Here is a 20775-nt window from a genome sequence, read left to right as displayed (position 1 = left end):
GCTATCTTTAAATTTGTCTGGATTTTAGGCTACATGTGTAGATCGGCAGTATCTAGTTCTGCCTTTACTGATGGAGTTACAATGCGTAGAGATGTGGGTAGAGTATGAATGGGGCATTCCCGTCCCCCAGTCTCTCATCTCTCTCAGGCTGCCAGCCTATCAATCGCCGAACAATGGACCGTGCAGTAGGCTGGACCAGCCCGCCGAGCAGGGTGAGGTGCCGGCGGTGGAGGGGGCGGCGGCATGGGGGTCGTGCAGGCGAAACTACCTCAGGGTCCTAAATACGTTAATAGACGCGCACAGACATAAACTCGATTACCATAGAGCACACCGACATACGTTTATTTGTATTGGATTAATTCATGTGGTTGGCAACTAAGTATAGAATCGTAATTGACAACTATCTTTCCCAAATAGCAATTGAACCATTCTGATAAAGATATATAATTAACCATAGCCATAAGCCTATACATGTACCAAAGTAATAATACAATTTGTTCACAAAAAATGAACAAAATAAAAAACGTGTGCTCCTTCGATCCATGTGTGCGATAGGGATTTTAAGTAATAAGTAGGTTTGGCTCCCAAGTAGGATGGAGTACAGAAGTGTCCCCAGAATATTAATAAAATATATAAGATAAAATAGATAATAAGATATAACGTGAATGTACATCATATATTATGATGTACATAATAATCCGTCCAATCAGCGTCCAGGAACTTCGCGGTTTTAGCTTGAGCAATCCATCCAATCAGCGTCCAGGAACTTCGCGGTTTTAGCTTGAGTTTACCGCTGCGTACCTACACGATAAAACGTTTTGATTTTCACTAATCGCGTTATAGTCAGACCCAACTACATCAAAATAGGTCGCAACCCATTTTAGATACGGCATACATGGTTCTGAGTTGTAGGAAGTTTAAGGTCTTATCGGCGGTCCAACTATTCTCTGTATTGCAAGATAAAGCTGCTTTCGCACTTTGATGCTAACCACTTAGCCGCCCTTCTTACCGTGTGTGTGTGTGTGTGTGTGTGTGTGTGTGTGTGTGTGGTGTAACGTTAGCGTAGTTGCCCCTGTGGTGAACCGTTCTGAATAGGGTTAGGGTATTTAGGCTTATTCCTCATATACATATATATATATATATATATTTCACATATATCCCCATCACCAACATGGAGTCAATTCGGGAATCAGATGGTGACAGGTATGTCTGGATTTAGCTAGAGGCTATGTCTTAGATGAATAACCTACTATTTGTGTCTTGAATAACTGAAGTAAACTGAAGCTTGTAGTTATTAAAACATTTTAGTTCAAGCGCCAATTAATTTGTATTTGACTGGTACATCCTTTCAACATATAATTTATAACATGCAATTTATTATTTTTCTTTGTAGTTTGGGCGAGATGGAAAGCAGCCCCAGTGATCCTGACAGTGAGTTTGAGTCCCAGTTTGAATCTGGGCGGCAGAGGAAGCGGCCTGCGCCCAACCTGGTAAATTTCACCAGACTGCTATATAAAGCAGAGACAGGGTATGGCGCCTTGCCATTTCTTATTTTTCTGACTTTTAATCCTAATCCCTTATCAAGTTGCCCGCTCATGTTTTCTCCCCTGAAGCCCCTCAAAAAATTGCGGCGCAGAGGCTCGGTGAGCCCCATATCAAGCTCCTGTCCCTCCCGAGGGACACCCAGACCGGCCCCTCTCCCTGTGAGGAGTTGGAGGAAGGCCCAGGCTATCCGTGCGGAGGACATCTATGCAGCCATCCGCTCTGGAAAGAGTGCCACAGTGGTGAGGGAATAGATTACATATAAAGCTATTACTATTTTATATAAACTGTTTGTGTGTGTGTGTGTGTGTGGGGGGGGGGGAGGTTATAGGGGGCGGACACATGAGTAATGAGGGTGAAATAAGGCTCTAAGAGCCCACAATGAGAGCGATTATCATGCGCCGTCGGGAGCTGAGTGATGTGACCCCACGGAGAGGAAGGAGCGCTTCCATTTGGTCATTTTGTTAATGATTGACACCACAGCCATCCAACCTTTGTCGTGCTGTTAAATATGCAACGTGCCAGATTATTACTGTATTACATTTCAATAATTAAAATCAACAGAGTTTGAAGATATGTCTAGGTTTTGTGTTACAGAGATATTTACTTAACTTAGCAGTTACCCCTGGCTGCCGTGTAAGACCACTTTGTACCACGAGGCGTTTGCTGTCACTTCAGTGTTGGGTCTGAGAAATAGCACTGCCCTGAGGGCCTATTCTTTCCTCATCATATTACTATCATGCTTAGTTTGATTGCTAGTTTACGAGCACTTAAAACGTTTCAGTTGGTTCAATTGGTGTCATAGAAATATGAATTATGTAATTGGCAGTATGCAATAACATTAGTTATGTAGGGATTTATTTAATTGTATTGTGTCTGGCAACACGGTTATAGAGCTGTCACTTTACTTCATTAACTCAATACCTTGGTCACAATCTTTTTTTTAAATCATTTTGAATAATACCCATAATAACTATTCATTTATTAAGTAGAGATTGTTCAGAATATGGCCAAGAAAATCGTCATGAACACAATTTAGAGAACAAATCAATCAAATCAGTTGATGGAGTACAAATTCTGGTTACATTTTAATGTTGCAACAAATCAATGATGCATTTTATAGAAAGAATCCAGTCGCCAAATCTGACATAACAAGGCAGTGAAATGTCCTTTTCACGTTAACATTTTCATAATAACTCTTGCTATTATCAGTTGAATTGAGTTACCTCATTTTTATTACGTCTATCTCTGTTCTGGGCTGAGGTATATTGTGGATGCGTTCTATTTCTATAACTGCCATCCGAGCCAGAGCCTTCATCAGAGCCTTCTGCATTATTTGAATAGGGAGTTAATGGGACCAACGGGTGAGACCGCTGCTAACTGATACATCCAATAACCACACAACCCTAACCCAACCTTATTGGCTGCCTTACTGCTGTCCGTCTACAGACTATTGTGGATGAGTGGATTGACAGCTACAAGCAGGACCGGAAGGCGGGGCTTCTCGTGCTCGTCAACTTCATCACTCAGTGCTGTGGATGCAAAGGTCAGGGGTGAAGAGATGAAAGGAGCACATCGGGGTCAGAGTTCAAAGGATTATCTTCCTGATTTCAGTGAAGCAATCGATCAGTCCTTCATGATTGAGCTCCCTGCTACTAACAATGCAGTGCTAGGCTGTTTTAATCTATCTATTGAAAGCACATTGTATCCTTCGCTAAGGACTGCGTGGTAAAGAGGGTACATGGTCAGACTTCAATTCCATAGATAAAATATTACACCCAGTTCTATACAGAAAAATGTAGTTGATGGATACAAGACTATCCTTTTTTAACAATGGAAATTGAACTGAACCTTTTTGACTTTGAATTCATCCAATTCCTACATCAAATCATACCCTAGCTAGTTATATTCTGTTAAGTAATACAAATATGCAGTATTCTTCATTTACCGTCATCATGTTAACAATGTGGATCATACTAGTGTCAGTGTATTACATCTTCCTCGCTCTGTCGTGTGTGTGCAGGGGTGGTGACCAGGGAGATGTTTGACAAGATGCAGAATGCTGAAATCATCAGCACGCTGACCAAAGACTTTAGAGAGGTGGGAGTTAAATTAGTAGCATCTAAATACAAGGTGTTTGTTGACATTTTAACATTTCATCTCATTATCTTCAAGCAACTCTAAATGACTTCATATACGCAAGGAAATACAAATGAATAAACTCATTAAATAAAATATGGTTTGTGTGCCATGAAAAGCACAAGAGATACAATTTATTATTGCTCTTATCGTTATAAAGATGATAAGGCTACATGAGTCCACAGTTTGTAGCAACAAAGTACTATACTGTAGCAGGCGCTATGGGCCAGACCCCTAGAAGCAGGCGTAGTCCTCAGCCCTCTCTCCCGTGTCTTCCTCCCGGGCCAGGAGTCGGTCCACTACCCCCTGAGTTCCCTGGGGCCCCAGTGGAAGCGCTTCCGGGCTGGACTGTGTGAGCTGGTGCAGGTGCTGGTGTTCTCCTGCCAGAACAACCTCCTGTACGACGACTTCCTCTTCAACTCCCTGCTAGACCTGCTCACCGGCCTCTCGGACTCCCAGGTCCGGGCCTTCAGGCACACCAGCACCCTACTGGGTGAGTCGCCACGCGGGCAGGAAGTCTCTTGTGAGTTTGGTTTCAACTCTCACCACACAGGTTTTGGGTTTGTTTGTAGTGGTCATGAGGCAGGATGACTCATCTCCACCTTCTCATGGATGACCTGTATCTGGAGCACTCGGAAAGCTCCTCTTGTTTAAATGAATTGGCAATCCCAATTCCGGTGGGCCCAGTTCTTCAGAGTGTGCGGTTGGTTGGCTCCCCTGGACACAAATATGTCCCAGGGAAAATAAATAAGGAAAATAAAAATGTTGCTTGATTGAGATTATATTTTTTATTGAGATTTATGTGGTCTCATGGGTTTGGTGTAACAGCCATGAAGATGATCAGCGCGGTGGTGGAGGTGGGGGTGTCCGTCAGCACTCAGCTGCAGACCTGCCAGCGGCGCTACGATACGGAGAGCAGCAAGTCGCCCCAGGACCAGGCCACCCAGAGACTGGAAGAGCTCCAGGCAGTCATCAAGGAGGTCTCCCACTCTGCTCCTCATCTCACACTTTGGACCTCTTTCTCCCTCTCTTTCTCTTTCCGCTCCCATCCTGTCATTCAGTCTCTCTTTTCCTTACTCGCCCAATCCCATTTCTTATTTCTTTACCCGCACACCACAATTTTCGAGTGCCCCTCGCTTTTCGACTTGCCCCTCTGAACAGTTACAAGGGGTAGTGGTTAAGCTCTTCCCCTCTGAAATGGGACAACACTACAAGACCCTGATACGTCATTAGTTTTTGTAGATGGCGTTAACATCACAACTAAGTTTACTTCCATCTTCTGATCCGATTATTCCAAAGGCATGGTGGGAGGTTTTGAGTGGGACATTGAAAAACCTCAGTTTGGAAGCTCCATGTAGCCCTTCACTTGGCCCTACCCCTCTATCCAAACGAGAATCGGGACACCCTATGCATGAAAGTGCAAAACCGAGTGGTAAGGGGAGGGGAATTGGGATTGGACCTCTTTCTCACTCTCACTCTATCCCTCTTTTTCTCTTTCAACTCACTCACCATATCCCTCCTTCGCTCTCTTTCTCTCCCCCAAACCTCACTCTCTAAATTGCTCATCCCGATCTCTTTCTCTCCCTATCTCTTAAAGACTCAGTTTGTCTCTCCCCCCTCTCTCTCACTCTCTTTCTCACTCACCCACGCTCACACTCTTCTTCTCTCACCCACTTTACAAGGATGACCTGACACACACACACACACACACACACCTTTTTTCACTTTTTAAAATTAAGGCATTAGATGACAGAGCTGAGAGTCTCCCATCTGTTTCCGCTGTCTACATTACAGTGAGAAATGTAAGGGTTGTAGCAGTGTTGTAGTGCACACAGCCACAAAATCATTCTATGCGATCCCCTGGGAGCTTTGTCCTCCATGGGATAGAATATTTGTTGATTATCAGTCTCTATTCACAGTTGCTTCTGCGATATGGCTTAGAAATATTGAATTCAAGGTGAAGGCTATTGCATGTCTTGTATTGATGTGTGAGAAGAGAGAAAACTGGACCTTTGTGTGTTATGTGAGGCCGTTGAGGAGCACGGTTGTGTGGGCATCTCGGCATGTTCTAGATAAAAATATACACCAGTTTGGTGTGCGCTTTCATCCAAAGCCTCTTGCAGTATTGTGAGAGTGCATACATTCGTAGCATGGGGTGCCCCCAGTGGGTGGTAGACATGGTGGTAGGTACCTTATAGACTTTACACATATACTAACAAACAGTTCACTGCTACTAACAATTATTTCCATTGTCAATCATTGACATTTGTTAGTTATTTTACTTTTTTTATGTTTGACTGTTTATGTGTGTTAAGCTATACTGTGCATGAGTCCCCCTCTGCTGCTGTCTATGGAGCCACTCAAACGGACCTGTGCGTGTGTTTGTCTGCGGGTGTCTGTGGACATGCGTGTTTGTGTGTTACCATGTTTTGGGAACTAGTTGCTGGAACACAGAGAGGAAGTGACATCGCTGATCAACACTGCGGTGCGCGGGGTGTTTGTGCACCGCTACCGGGACTGTGTGCCGGACCTCCGGGCCGTGTGCATCCAGGAGCTGGGCTTGTGGCTGAGGACTGACCCAGAGAACTTCCTCAATGACGGCTACCTCAAGTACCTGGGCTGGACCCTGTTTGATAAGGTAACCAGTACCACAGGGACTAGAAGGCAAACTACATTTCGATATCTTTCTTTGTTGGTTCTATGGTTTCTTTTTCTCCCTCTCCCTGTTGTCATGCCCGTTTTTGTTTTGTTTATTATTTGTATTGAAAGGTGCCATGTAAATGTATGAAGTTATATATATTATACGAAATTAAGCAATGCACAGTGATCTGAATAAACATGAAAAGTTAAAATCATGACATTATTTAACTGCTATGTCTATGCATATACAGTATACATTATATACATATACAGTATACATTATGTACATATACAGTATATACATATACAGTATACATTATATACAGTATACATTATATTGTCATGTTTGAAAATATACCTTGTGTCTCTCCTTAAAAGAAAGATGAGGAGCAGAGACGCTAGTAGAATACTAATAACCAGTAGAATACTAATAACCAGTAGAAAGCAGTCCAGGTGGAACAAGGTCCACAGTTTCAGGCCCTGGGTGTGTGTTTACCAGTGTGTGTGTGGGTGTGTGTTTACCAGTGTGTGTGTGTGTGTGTGTGTTTACCAGGGCTTGCAGATGCGCTGCAGTCCCAGGGGATGAAAAGCCCGCTCCTCACATCCCACCAGGATATGTGTAAAATTAGCATATTTCACTCTGCCCACTTAAGTGTGTGTGTGTGTGTGTGTGTGTGTGTGTGTGTGTGTGTGTTCTCCGCTCCCTCCAGCAAGGTGTGGTGCGTCTGCAGTGTGTGCGCGCCCTGCAGGCCTTGTACAAGGAGAGAGACTTCCTGGGACGCCTGGAGTTCTTCACAAGCAGATTCAAAGTGAGCTCTCCCTCTGGACAGGACTTCTACACCTCCCCTAACCTCCTCCTTTCATCCCCATATTCCCAGCTCCCTTCTCCGCTCTCTGCTTTTTACTTTCTTTCTTTTAGCTATTGTTGTTGCCCTCCTTTCCCCATGTCTCCTTCTCCTCCTCTCTTTTCTTCTCTAATATTTTATTTTATATTATTCATATTTGAAGGCTTAATAATGCTCTGTCTCTCTCTGTCTCTGTCTCTCACTGTCCCTCTTCTATTGATTGTCTGTCTGCCTGTCTCCTGCAAAATAAGTATCTCTTCACACACGCCTCCTCTCTGCTTTGTGCTGCAGTTGATAGATGTCTAGTTATTGTGTGTGTGTGTGTGTGTGTGTGTGTGTGTGTGTGTGTGTGTGTGTGTGTGTGTGTGTGTGTGTGTGTGTGTGTGTGTGTGTGTGTGTGTGTGTGTGTGTGTGTGTGTGTTTAGGAAAGGATGCTGACCATGGTGTTTGACAAGGAGCCAGACGTAGCCGTAGAAGCGGTTAACTTGCTGTTGTTGATCCAGCAGTGAGTGTGTCTCTATACATCCTTTCCCTTTTTGTGTGCATGTGTGTTCTCCATCCCCTTGTCTCTCTTTCATGAATCAAGAATACATTGTAGCTTTAGCCTTTCACGATACTCTAAATGTTACACACTTCTTCAGCGCTCCGCTAGATAGGATATTGGGGATAAAGTTATCTAGTTCACAACCACACTTTTGTGTCTTTGATGAACACAATTAACTTAACCCAAGGTCGGCCCATGACTCGGGGCTTGTGTGTGTCAAAACGGATCCATGCTGCTCTCACACTGACGTATACGGGTGACTCACCTGTCTTTAACTGCTTAGTAATTGTGTGCATGTGTGTGTGGGTGTGTGTGTCTGCATATGTGTGTATGTATTTGTCTGTATGTACGTGCATGTGTGTGTGTGGGGGGGTTTGTGTGTGTATTAGGCTTTCAGAAGAAGGCTTGCAGGAGGAGGAATGTGCGCATGTGTACACTCTGGTGTTTGCTTCACACCAAGGCCTGGCTGCCGCTGCTGGATCTTTCCTTTACCACAAGTAATCCTCCATCCTCCAGCCTCTACACAACCATACCATGATCCCCAAGGAATGGCCTGGCTTGTTAATTGAGCTGTGCCTAGACTGCGCTGTTGTCAAATCTAAGTCTTAATTTCCTATGGCCAAAACCTAATAAAAAAATGATGTCTGCTTTTTAATCTTTTTTTATGTTTGTTGAGATATGTTTAGCAACCATGGCCAAAAACACTACATCTGCATTTAGCCTTCCATGCTGGTATTGTTCATGATCCAATATGTCTGTGTATTGTGCGTGTGTGTATGTGTGTGTCAGGCTGAAGACTCTAGTGTTCCGTGAAGAGCAGTCTAAAACGATGAGTCCTAGGGAAGCCTTCTTCAACGTCCTTATCACCTTCTTCCTGCAGAGCGAGGTACCTCTGGGCGCATGATCTTTATATAGGCCTGGCTAACCTACTGGTTCTAAAAGGTTTGGCATCTTTATAGTTTTTCATCTAAATACCATATTGTAAAGATCTATATACATTAGATGACCTGTTGTTGTACCATATGTTTTTTGTGTAGTTGAATATGCTTCTTTGTATTTGCTTTTGTATTGTTTATATCTGATTGGATACTAGACTTTCCAATTAACAATGAAATAAGTTCATGTTCAAGTCTTAATTTTTATGTTCAATTCATGTTTCACCCCTATTACTTTTCTGGCTTAATATTCTCAATGCAGATGTTAGGTTAATCGTCAAAATGGGGGACATGCTGTTGGACGTCAACAGGAACATTTAATTAATTTCCTTGTGTCCTTTACTCCTTCCCTAGTGCCATGACCACGGAGCCTACCTGGTGGACAGCTTATGGGCCGTGGCCGGCTTGGAGTTCCGGGACTGGGAGACTATGACGTCTCTTCTGCTGCAGGAGTTTGAGCATGGACAGGGTAAACCACACTGCTCTTCTTCTCTGTAGACCTGTAGTGGATGCAGCCTGTGAGCGGAGACTGGCCTTGGTTTGCTCACATGTAAAATGTTCCACCTCCAGCCCATGTTTATGCAAGGAATCATTGATAAAGTATATTTGAGGTATCCATGCTTGGAGATCTCTATTTCACTTCTTCCAACAACACACTATCTCATCTTATTCTTATTTTAATTTTGACATTGTGTTTATTATTGTGTTGTGTCCCTCTGTCCCTGGTTATTATCTTTTGTTCCCTCTCTCTGCCTCTCTTCCACTCTCGGTGTAATTGAAGGCCTGTCGTATCAGGAGGAAGGGGCCCTCTTGGAACTCATGCTGTGTACTGTCAGACGGGCCGCCCAGGCTATCCCTCCTGTGGGGAGAGTGCAGGGCAAGAGGGTGAGGGCCGAGAGGCAAAGAAACAAATAAACACACATGCAAACTCTCTCACTTTTTCACTCACTAACTCACTCACTCACTCAATCACATGCAGACTCTCACCCATACACAGCATTATACATACATACATACCATACACCATTACTTGCAATCCTTCCTCCGGTTTATGTTTTCAAGCTCTTAGATAAATTGAACCTTATATATATATATAAAATTTTGAATACTTCTAAACCCAGAGCTGTTGTGTGTGTGTGTGTGTGTGTGTGTGTGTGTGTGTCAGATGCTGAGCATGAAAAATAAGAAGATCCAGATTCAGGACAAGAGACGGCTCTCCTCTCACTTCATCCCTCTGATGCCTCAGCTGCTGGCCAAGGTACCACCCACCTACCCTATCGTTGTTGCTAAGGACTGGGAAGAAAACCGTATCATTCAGTCCTTGTATGTTTTGTTATGAAAAGCATAATATTGTTGCCTTTTACTTACTGTAGTACTGTGCAAGTAATAGTATTTCCCAGGTAAAGATGTGTGCTGCTGTGGGTTAAAGGGCTCTAATCTAATGCTCCTGCGGCCGTTCCAGTACTCGGCAGATGTGGACAAAGTGAGCCTCCTTCTGCAGGTTCCCCTCTACTTTGACCTGGAGACGTACAGCAGTGCCAAGAGGCTGGAAAAGGTGACTTTCCAGCCTGTGTGGATAGAGATGGGCTTATGCTTAGGGCTGCACCTAGTCCATTCATTTAACAGTTATCTTTTCAGATTAAAAAATGAATCAAGTCTGTAAATTACTATTAATAATAGCAAATGCCCCTCACAAGTAGGCATATTGAATTATATAATTTTCTGTAGTAGTAAGCAGCAAATGTTTGGTATTTGTAGTTAATAAACGTCTTCTATGATTAATTTGATTATCAAAATTGGATAAAAAATTCTGAATCGATAATTAATTATTTTTTATTATGAATATTTAATCCTTGCAGCTCTAAGCCTGAATTATACTTTGAGTAGCCATTGTTCAGTTGGCACACCATGGGTCTCTATTAGGGCTGCTCGATTATGGAAAAAAATCATAATCACGATTATTTTGGTCAATATTGAAATCTCGATTATTCAAACGATTACTTTTGAGTTTGAAAACATGATGCATTTATTCATAATTTCTCTCCAAAAAAAACACTTTGTAAATGAGAACTTCGAAATTTCCCCTTAAAAATATACACAGAATGGTCAAATAGAAAATAAAGTCCAGATATGAATCCAGCTGTTGTGCAATTTCTATTGAAAAAAAAAATATATATATATATATATATATATTTTTTTTAATCGTTTCAACTCAATTATATTAGTTTGGTGATCGTTTCACTCTGAAATCGAAATCGCGATCAAAATTCGATTAAAAATTTGAAATTCGATCGCCCAGCCCTAGTCTCTATGTCACCTTCGGTCACCTACATAGTCTGCCACTGTGCCTGTACTTTGTATCACTAGGCCTTTTTACACTGCCAAGCCGGTTCGGTCGCAGCTTGGCATGCCCGGCACCTTCACAGTCTTATCTCAAGTTGCCTGTGTAAAACCGAAGGGGTAAAATCCCCCGTTCGTCACGGCGCGGGCTTTCTTGGTTTACTGGAGAAGGCAAGTCTAGACATATAATTAGCATTCTCCCAAATGTTTTGATTTTTTTATGAATGAAGACACCCGCATCATGCAAGAATGAGTTCACGTCTGAGTGTAGGCTACAAACGCGATTAACTATTTTACAAGTGCAAAAACGCCGGCATATTCTATATTTTGCTGACCACTTGTTTTTTATCCCGACAAAAGCCTTGTAAAGGACAGTTCCTCTGCATCTTTCTTGTAGATCGCACCATCTTTCAATGTCTTAGTTTAATGCATTATGCGACTGCATCAAGTTCTCTCCCATGATGGTCAGCAGCTCGCGGATTTCACCGTCTCTCCAGAACGACTCATGTTGATATCGCTGTGTTGTCTCTGTTGTAGAGACAGAGCAGCAACACCTCTACCCAAGCCCCCCCGGAACTGCGGAGCGTCTAATCTCATTTACATGAAAATCAACCACCAATGTGTGTAGGGCCCGGGAGGGTAAATTGGGGTGCTAGCTCAAGCAGGCAATTTACCTCGGGCAGGACCGTGCCGCGAAAAAGGCGTGCATAAGATGGTATATTTGGCGGTGTAAAAACAACTATTCATGATAGACCAGTTGGGGTGATACCTCACATATGTTTTACGACACATCCTCTACACATTAAAAAGATCACCAAATGTCACTGAATTTGTGCCCTTTGGTGGACTACATGCGGATTCATGTGACGCTGGACATTATGTGCAAACACTGGCGTAGACAGTTATTCAGTTATTCAGGTCGTGCCTAGAATAATTATTCAGGCTTCACACCACTTTCACAGGAAAAAAATTGTGTGTGTCTACTGTGTATGTAGCAATGTTTTTTTAAATGCCACGTTTATTTTCTTCTGTTCAATTAGCGGTGATGGTATTTCTGCATTCAACCCAATGGTAATTTGTTGTTCTGCAATGGTAATATACTCATTTGTAGTCCTGCCTATGCATGTAAAGGCCCCATTTCATGATAATTCTGCCCGTCTTTTGTGACCTCCCACCTGTCTGCCTGCTTACTGCATGTTTGTCTGTCAATCTGTACGCCTGCCTATGCTTGTCCATCCGGCTGTCTGCCTGTGGGTCTGACCATCCCTCCTTCTGCCTGCTTGCCTGTCGGCCTGCCTGTCTATCTGTCTGTACGCCTGCCGGTCTGTCTCCCTGCGTCTGTCTGTCTGTCTCCCTCTGTCTGTCTCCCTGTGTCTGTGCCTGCCTGTCTTGTCTGTCTGCTTCCCTGTGTCTGCCTCTCTGTTTGTCTGCCTGGCCGCCTTTCGGTCTGCCTGCCAGTACCTGGACCTCCTGCTGATCCAGGTGTGCTCCGTGGTGGAGAAGCACACAGAGGGCAGCGTGCTGGAGGCGTGTGCGTGTCTGGCCTGCGGCCTCTGCTCCGACGCATACACCTTCTCCGTGCGCGCCGACCGGGCTTTCAGCCAGCTGCTGGACCTGCTGGCCGAGCGCTTCAACAGCTACTGTGACGGGGTGCTGCAAGTGAGGCTCATGACAGACAGCAGTATACTGTGTGTTGTACTGCAAGGATCTCGCTGACATGCTCAGCTGGGACCACACGCAATTCTCTCCCTGCTTAGGCACCAAAAGACAACTGTTTGGTATAGGACTAACCACTGATAATGTTTTTGATTATCCATGTCCCTCTTGTCCTAATAGCCTGCATTGAGCAACTATTAGATAGTCATTTCCTAAAATGTTCCAGTATTTGATGACTATAAATGATCTGACTTATAACGTTCCCTCAATCCACTTTTCGTTTCTTTTCAAGAAAAGTTATATAAAGAAAACGCTTCAGATATTTTTTTTGTGTAGTTGAGGCCTGGTATTTAAGCTTCTCTTGACTTCATCACCTGGGTGAGCTTGATTTGATGGTGAACACATAAGAGTGTTGAGTGTGTCCCCAGGGCACAGCTGATGAAGAAGACGTGTACAGCGCATCCATGGCATTGAAGAGGATCGCAGCCTTCAGCAGGTAGGGAAGCAGACGGGGGCTGTATGGGCTGTGGACTATAGTCTTTAGGAAATACGTACAGCGGTCAGTGTATTTCTCACAAGTTTTTGTGTGCTTGGATGCATGGGCACTTGGGTGTGTGTGTGCACACGTGTGGCCTCCCCAGTGCCCGGGATTTGAAGAGCTGTGAGCTGTTCGAGCCCTGCATTCAGCTGCTGAAGCATGGGGTCGAGTCCCTAACCCTTGAGAAGGAGGTATGCCACGCACACACACGTGCACATACAGTTGATTTAAGGAAGTGATGTGTTGCTTCATTAGAGAATGTTACTAGTGTGTTTATCACTAGTGTGTGTGAAGCTGACAGGGCTCCTGGTTGTGTTTTCAGCTCATGGTACCTGCTCTGAAGTATGTTTCGTTCCAGCTGATGTGGGACAAAGTCCGGATGTTGAGCTCCACACCCACTGAGGTCCTCCTCTCATTATGAAACACAAAGATGTCTTCAAACCTGTCTCCAAGTTGGTTTAGTGGAATATCCGTAGGATTCATTGGCTGTGATCAGAGAGTTGCCCAATTTCCTTCTGTTTTTTAGGGTTATTCCCACCCACTTCATGAGTGGGTATTGTCACTCATGAAGAATTAAACAAATGCATGAGCTAATTTCAAACATGCCTTATGGCTTTACTTGCCTCACCGCTTCATGTTGACTCAAGTTTAATTTATTGAAAACAAAGCAGACGTCGTTCAGTGGCCTAAAAACACTGCCTTCTCTTTGTTAAGTGCTTAAATATGCTAGCCCACATTATTATGCATCTTGCTTCAGATCAGTGCTAGACTGGTCTGCTTAACTTGTATCCCAGGGGGCCGGTGTGGTAGACTTAGCTTTGTCATTGTGTGTGTGATTAACTCTCTTATGGGGCCAGTCTCTGGTGCTGGCTGCCTCACGCGTGTCTCCTCCCGCCTCCCTCCCTCAATATCCCACCAGCTGTGTGGACAGTTGGCAATTATCACCACAATCTGTTGGAGTGCATCCAAGCCCCCCACAGCATTGCTCGTGTTCTCGCTATTCTTTTATTCACTCCCCCGGTTCTGTAACTCTCACTCTTGTTATGTCATGCTCTCTCTCTCTATCCCTCTTTATAGTCATACATCCTCTTGTCTTCATCGCTCTCCCTCTCCCTAGTTATCTCCTCAAATCTTCCTACTTATTTATTATCTCCCCCCCCCCCCCCCACCCCACAGTTCTCTCACCTTCCAGTCTGTCTTTCACAGTTATGCATCCGTGCGCCATACCATCTCACCCGTCTCTAATTAGTGTTATCTTCAACCTAATTACCCACAGGCTGTTGTGCTCATAAGATAATGGGATGTTTTCCTATTATCTAAAGGGGGTACTCTTCTAAAGCTACTTGCATTTTATCCAGATAAAAGCTAAGGGGGATGACTACGGGTTGACTGGGATTCAAGGCTTGGACCTTTTGGCCAGGAGTCGGAACACCAAACTTTTCCTTTCCATGCCGAAAACAGAAAATGTTTTGCAGTAAAATATGAAAGGAAAAGTTGTTTTTGAGTGGGTGGACCTCAGGCCCACCCACTTATTGATCGTAAAAGGCCAAAGAAAAATGTCTGCCTCCTTATGCCTCCTCCTCTGTCTCTCTCCTGGCAGACGGAGGTGCTGCGCCTGAAGCAGGCAGTGCGCTCCTTCTGCAGCGTGAGTCAGAGATGTCTGACGTCAGGCCTGGCTGAGATCAGAGACCAGGTAGGAGTCAGGGAGTTGGTCTGGCACCTGCGTCGTCTTCCTCCATATAACACACACTACAAAACCCCCCCTCTTATAAAGTAACTTTAAATGACTGTAACGGTCTATTCTGACTATCATGACACAAGACTACAATGTTCCACAGTCCACTGTCTAAAAGTAGAGCTGAACCAACGAAGAGTTGCATCAAAGTGTACCGCAAATCGGAATCTTACAGTTTAACATGCTTCCTGTTCAAATCTGAATAATTACCAATAGATAACACAAAAGAAAACAGATTAACCCACTGTTATTATTCACATCACATACCTTCAACTAATTTATTACATGGCTCTTCTCAATGCTGTGGAACGCTCCGTTCACTTGCATGGGCCTTCCCGACTTCCCGACTCAATCATTTTTCAAAAATGACCGTTGCTAAGCATATAATAACCGCTGTCAAGGAAAGTGGATTTATTCACATCTACCGTATCACTTCGCAAGTAGTCTGGTAACTTATCAACCCCAGCGTATTCGGTTGCTAAGCGACATCAACGGCTTTGGCGGACTATTTCTCTGCTCATCAACACTACGAATGCTGGTAACAAATGAATTGTAAAAAGACACACCGTGTTATAAGTTATTTTTTCATTTTGGCAAGTAGCCGTGTAATAAGCGGGATAATGTATAGAACGTCGCCGGTCATTATCGAAAATAAGCCCCTTCAGGGCGAAGCAAGACACCTCTGCTTCGTGCCGGTGTCTGGTTCGCCCTGTCGGGGCTTATTTCCTGATAATGACCAGTGTTCTATACATTATCCCTTACATAGTTTAGTTTACATAAGTTTGTTGTTGTCATTGCAAATAATCGCCAGATTTTAATGTTATGCTATTGGAGTCATTGCCCCGACAAACGTTAAACTCTATTTATGCCAGAATATAGAGTCATGGTTTGATGGGACTAAGGCTGTGGTGAATGAATAAATGCTTGTGCTTAATAAATGCTTGGGCTTGTACACTACCCAAAAAAAGAGAGTTCATTCTTGTTCTATATTTCCCACACATTTACAGCATTTCACCGTTTCGTCGGACAGCACTTTGTACTAGTAAATGGTGTATGATTGTGATGTGTCCACTGCCTCTGCAATGCCGCTGTCCCTCAGGCCTTTGTGCTGCTGTGTGACCTGCTGCTGGTGTACAGCGCCCGCTCTGTGCGCTCCCAGCCCGCCCTCCATGCGCTGGCCCTGCCTCCCTCCGACCCCCTGCGCTCCGAGATGGCTGCCTACCTCATCGACTACATCTTCACGGACGACCCCCAGGACGACCCCCCTGACGGTAGACCATCCACAGAGCAGATTCCACACCTCTAGGCCCTAGTTTTAGTCTGGGGAATAAGTACTATGTACTATTTAACACAACTTTAATAAAACATTCCCAATGGTCCCATTTACAGTATATCTGTGCTAAAGGTGAAAGTCATTCTTTATTTGAGCTCTAGATGGCTCTATGCTGAATTCAGGGAGGTGTATTATTTCAGTATTATTTCAGCAGCTATTTGTTCACAGAAATCCAAGACAGTATTTCAACTAACTCTGTTGATTCTGTACGGTATTCAAGCTTTCTCTTTAGGGTACATTTAATTCCACACTAACAGTGTTGTTGCCACCAACCATTTATGTTAAAGTGGTGTCTTATTGAATAGCAGGACTACAGTTACTGTCCAAGCATAGCATCATGTGGCGGTTTGAATCGTGCCGCCTTAAGGCAGAGCATCAATGAGTCTCTGCTGATGGTCCTCCATCTCCTCCATGTCTGCTGTAGGGGATGAGGAGCAAGAGGAGAAAAGGATGATGGGCGCCCTCCAACACAAGCGCAACCTGCTGGCGGGATACTGCAAACTGGTGATCTATGGCGTGCTGGACCTCAGCGCAGCCACAGACGTCTTCAAACACTACTTCAAGGTGAAGGCTGGGTGGTGTTGTGGAGGTGTATCTCAAGTGGGCATAGAGAAGATGAGTTGCAGAATATTTGAACTCATTTTTATTACTGATGTCCTTGATGCCAGTGCTCCTATCATTGATATCTACCTCTACCGATTATTACCATAAAAGCTCTTACCCCTACCTATGTATCTGGAGTCACTGTACGTGGCTAGTATTCAATAGTATGTGTTGGCTTGCTTCCTACAGTATTACAAGGACTTTGGAGACATCATTAAAGAGACTCTGAGCAAGAGCCGTCAGATCAGCACCGTGCAGAGTGCCAAGACCGTCTGCATGTGTCTGCAACAGGTGTGTGTGTGTGTGTGTGTGTGTGTGTGTGTGTGTGTGTGTGTGTGTGTGTGTGTAGCCCTGGTCTATGAAGAGGCGTTTCAATATATTGGAGTAAACAACAGTGATATTCAAGGTGAGCGTTTTGTTCCCTTATGTAAGAGAATGTCTTTCTCTTACATAAGGAACCGGGTTCCTTTTCTTTGAAGTTAATCGGGAGAAAATCACATTGAGCTGGTAGAGGTTCTCTCTACCAGTGTGTGTGTGTGTATATGTGACTGTATGTATGTTTGTGTGTGTTTGTGTTTATGTGACTGTGTATGTTTGTGTGTGTGTGTGTGTATTTGTGTTTGTGTTTATGTGACTGTATGTTTGTGTGTGTTCTTGTGTGTTTAGTTGTTCTCGGAGGTGGTGTCCACAGGCAGCAGTAAGGAGGAGCTGGCAAGGATCAGAGACCTTGCCAAAAAGCTAGCTCTGAGCTTTGGCATTGACCTGCTTAGGATCCGCAAGCCCTTGGTCTCCCTGCACACGTGAGCAGCACCTGCCCACACAGTCCTCTGTCTGCTCCAGTAACCACCTCCATCACCTTCCCTATTAAGGATGTGTTTTGTACTTCTATACTAAATAAGCTTTTAAATGATCCTCAGTTGATCCTCAATCCATCAATGAGCCAATTATATTGCTTGTCATTATAACACATCGATAGTCGCTTCCTTATGAATTTGGGGGTCTACTTATAACTATTATTATAGTTATTATAGATAAATACTTATGATGGTGTTATCTGCATGTCTCAGACCTTACAAACACTAGTGTTGAAGGTAGGTTAGTTCCTCCTTACAATAATAAAGGAACACAATGTGTGTTAGGGTGCATATTTGTGTGGATGCCATTGTCGCGGCCTAAGTGGGAAATTTAACTACCAAGTCTCCTAACCCTGGCGACTGTGTCTGTGTGTGGTTGTCTGTGTGTGGGGGTGTTGGTGTGGGTGTGGTTGGGTGGGTGTGTTGGTGTGGGGGTGGGGGTGTTGGTGTGGGGGTGTGTTGGTGTGGGGGTGGGTGTGTTGGGGTGGGTGTGGTTGGGTGGGTGTGTTGATGTGGGGGTGGGTGTGTTGGTGTGGGTGTGGTTGGGTGGGTGTGTTGGTGTGGTTGGGTGGGTGTGTTGGTGTGGGTGTGGTTGGGTGGGTGTGTTGGTGTGGTTGGGTGGGTGTTAGGGATGGCATCCGCTTTGCCCTCCGGGACCACGAGGAGGGGAGGGGCCAGCCACCCAACCTCAACTTCCTGGAGGTCCTCTGCGAGTTCAGCTTCAAACTCATCCGTCAGGACCGCACCCAGCTGTGAGGGGTCCACACACACACACACACACACACACACACACACACACTTTGACATGTGTGTGCTACACAGTACTTTTGTCTGTGTAAAAAATGCCGGCTGTTAAACAAAGGTTCTCCTGCTCTTTGTCCCACTGCCAGGGTTTCCTTCCTGAAGGCAGAGTGCCCCGCTGCTGCCCCCTGCTGGCCACCGGTCAGAATGTACCAGCGCTCCTTAGAGGGTCGTGCCACGGCCAGGCCTCGAGAGGAGGAGGAAGAGGTGGAGGAAGAGGTGGAGGAGGAGGAGTTGACGGCCTACAGGAGACACAGCCTGCGCTCACAGTCCACCACCTCCCTGGCTAAACGCAGGAAGACCAACCAGCACAGTGAGAGGGACCACAGACACAGTGATGAACGCGTGTCTCTGTCTGTATAAAGACCACAGACACAGTGATGAACGCGTGTCTCTGTCTGTATAAACACCTCAGACACAGTGATGAACGCGTGTCTCTGTCTGTATAAAGACCACAGACACAGTGATGAACGCGTGTCTCTGTCTGTATAAAGACCACAGACACAGTGATGAACGCGTGTCTCTGTCTGTATAAAGACCACAGACACAGTGATGAACGCGTGTCTCTGTCTGTATAAAGACCACAGACAGTGATGAACTTGTGTCTGTCTGTATAAACACCACAGACACAGTGATGAACTCGTGTCTCTGTATGAAAGTGTATCTGAAAATGTTCTGTGAATCATTGATAAGATGTATTATTGTGTAGTATTGCTTGTACATTATTTTTTTTTTATTATTTTTTTTTTTAATAAGAAAAACAACTCTGACACACACACACACACACACACACACACACACACACACACACACACACACACACACAATAGAAACACACTCTCTCCATCCCTCTCTACTAGACTTGCTGTCCAGCACCCGGGGAGGGGCGGGGCTGGACAGCAGCAGTATCCATAGCGACCTGCCCACACCGCCCTTCAGCTCCACCATGGTGATGGGGCTCGACGGGACGCGTCCAGCCGAGGAGAAGCAGGAGGAGGAGGAGGAGGAGGGCGTCCGCTCTGCACCACTGTCTGAGGAGGAGTTCTCCAGCAGGTCAGAGTCCTCTGCTGGTTTTACACCTCATGAGTGACCTGGGTTCCAGGTCCCCAGGGAGAGTGTGGATAGGGACGACCAAATTCTTTGATAAAACTAAAAAATACTATGTTATAGTGGGGCTTGTTCTTGCTTGCGTCTGTAACAAGTGTTTCAATGCGTCTGTTAACTGATGTACACGGCTCACGGAGGGATTCTACCGACCAGGTGAAGATGTATGGCTCCACCGTTGTTGTGTACTGCTGTGTTTCCCAGCAGGCCTCGGATGCGTAAAGTAAGGAGTAAAGTCCATCGCCATTCCTCCTCCAGCCTCCCCAGCCCCGCCCCCCAGCGGTCGCCAGCGGACCTGGAGACACACCTCACCCTGTAAAGGCCCCTGTGACTTTACACCAGACACACCTCACCCTGTAAAGGCCCCTGTGACTTTACACCAGACACACCTCACCCTGTAAAGGCCCCTGTGACTTTACACCAGACACATCAAATTGCTGTGTTTGCTTGCTAAGCTAACAAACTGCTGTCGAACACAGCAGTTTTGAGGGGCTACAACAAATATGACTATCTGCTGTTTCCCCATTTAGTCAATTAGCATACACTTTAATCCAAAGGACTGCCAGTGTGTAAGCATGACAATGGGAAGCAGTACTGAATGACTATCTGGATTTACTGTAAGCCACTCTGGATACAAAGTCATTTTTTTATAATAGTAGAACATTTTATAATAGATTTTCCAGAATTTCCCATCATGAACCCTGACTGATGTGCGTGTCTGCAGGCTGTCTCTGATAGAGGAGGGCCGGTCGGAGGACCAGCCTCACGTTGAGGACTTTGATAGTAGCTCGGAGCCAGACTCCGGCTATACTCTGGTGAGATGGAAGAACAATAGTACAATGAAACAAAAGCTCTTCAAATGTCTATTAAAGAGAAATAATGACTCATTTCATTTCTATATCTTTCCCATCTCTCTCCAGCCTTCCACCCGCCAAACCTCAGCCAGTGTGCTGGAGGATCTGTTTGACTGAGTTCAACCCAGAACTCCTGCTGTCAGTTCATCAGTTTCTATACGTTTTAAGGGATTAAGCTCCATTGTTCTTTACATCAAATGGACATGGTACAAATGTCTAAAGTCTGTCTGCATCATTAAGAGATCTGGGGTTTTCTAGGAGAAGGTGGTTCTTAGTTTTGTTGTTTCCAAATGCAATTGGCTTCTTAATTGT

General features: G+C 44.8%; 1 protein-coding gene across 1 annotated transcript; it reads left to right on the top strand.

Moving 5' to 3' along the window:
• Nucleotides 1–91: 91 nt before the first annotated feature.
• Nucleotides 92–20580, top strand: stag3 (STAG3 cohesin complex component; the record flags this gene model as incomplete). Its single annotated transcript, XM_084469154.1, is given in 33 exon segments — nucleotides 92–129; nucleotides 131–212; nucleotides 1169–1203; nucleotides 1394–1528; nucleotides 1586–1784; nucleotides 2992–3088; nucleotides 3566–3642; nucleotides 3970–4174; nucleotides 4510–4661; nucleotides 6122–6319; nucleotides 7032–7130; nucleotides 7592–7671; nucleotides 8100–8207; nucleotides 8500–8596; nucleotides 9000–9114; nucleotides 9427–9530; nucleotides 9811–9903; nucleotides 10108–10200; nucleotides 12444–12644; nucleotides 13070–13137; nucleotides 13283–13370; nucleotides 13502–13582; nucleotides 14780–14872; nucleotides 16014–16185; nucleotides 16672–16811; nucleotides 17040–17141; nucleotides 17517–17650; nucleotides 18334–18456; nucleotides 18595–18818; nucleotides 19303–19558; nucleotides 19814–19924; nucleotides 20334–20424; nucleotides 20530–20580. Coding segments are annotated over 33 exon segments (3942 nt in total).
• Between the last annotated feature and the right edge of the window lie 195 nt (nucleotides 20581–20775).

The sequence above is a fragment of the Micromesistius poutassou genome (genome assembly GCF_964030765.1).
Source record: "Micromesistius poutassou genome assembly, chromosome: 6".
Lineage (NCBI taxonomy): Eukaryota > Metazoa > Chordata > Actinopteri > Gadiformes > Gadidae > Micromesistius > Micromesistius poutassou.
This window is presented reverse-complemented; position numbering and strand designations above follow the sequence as displayed.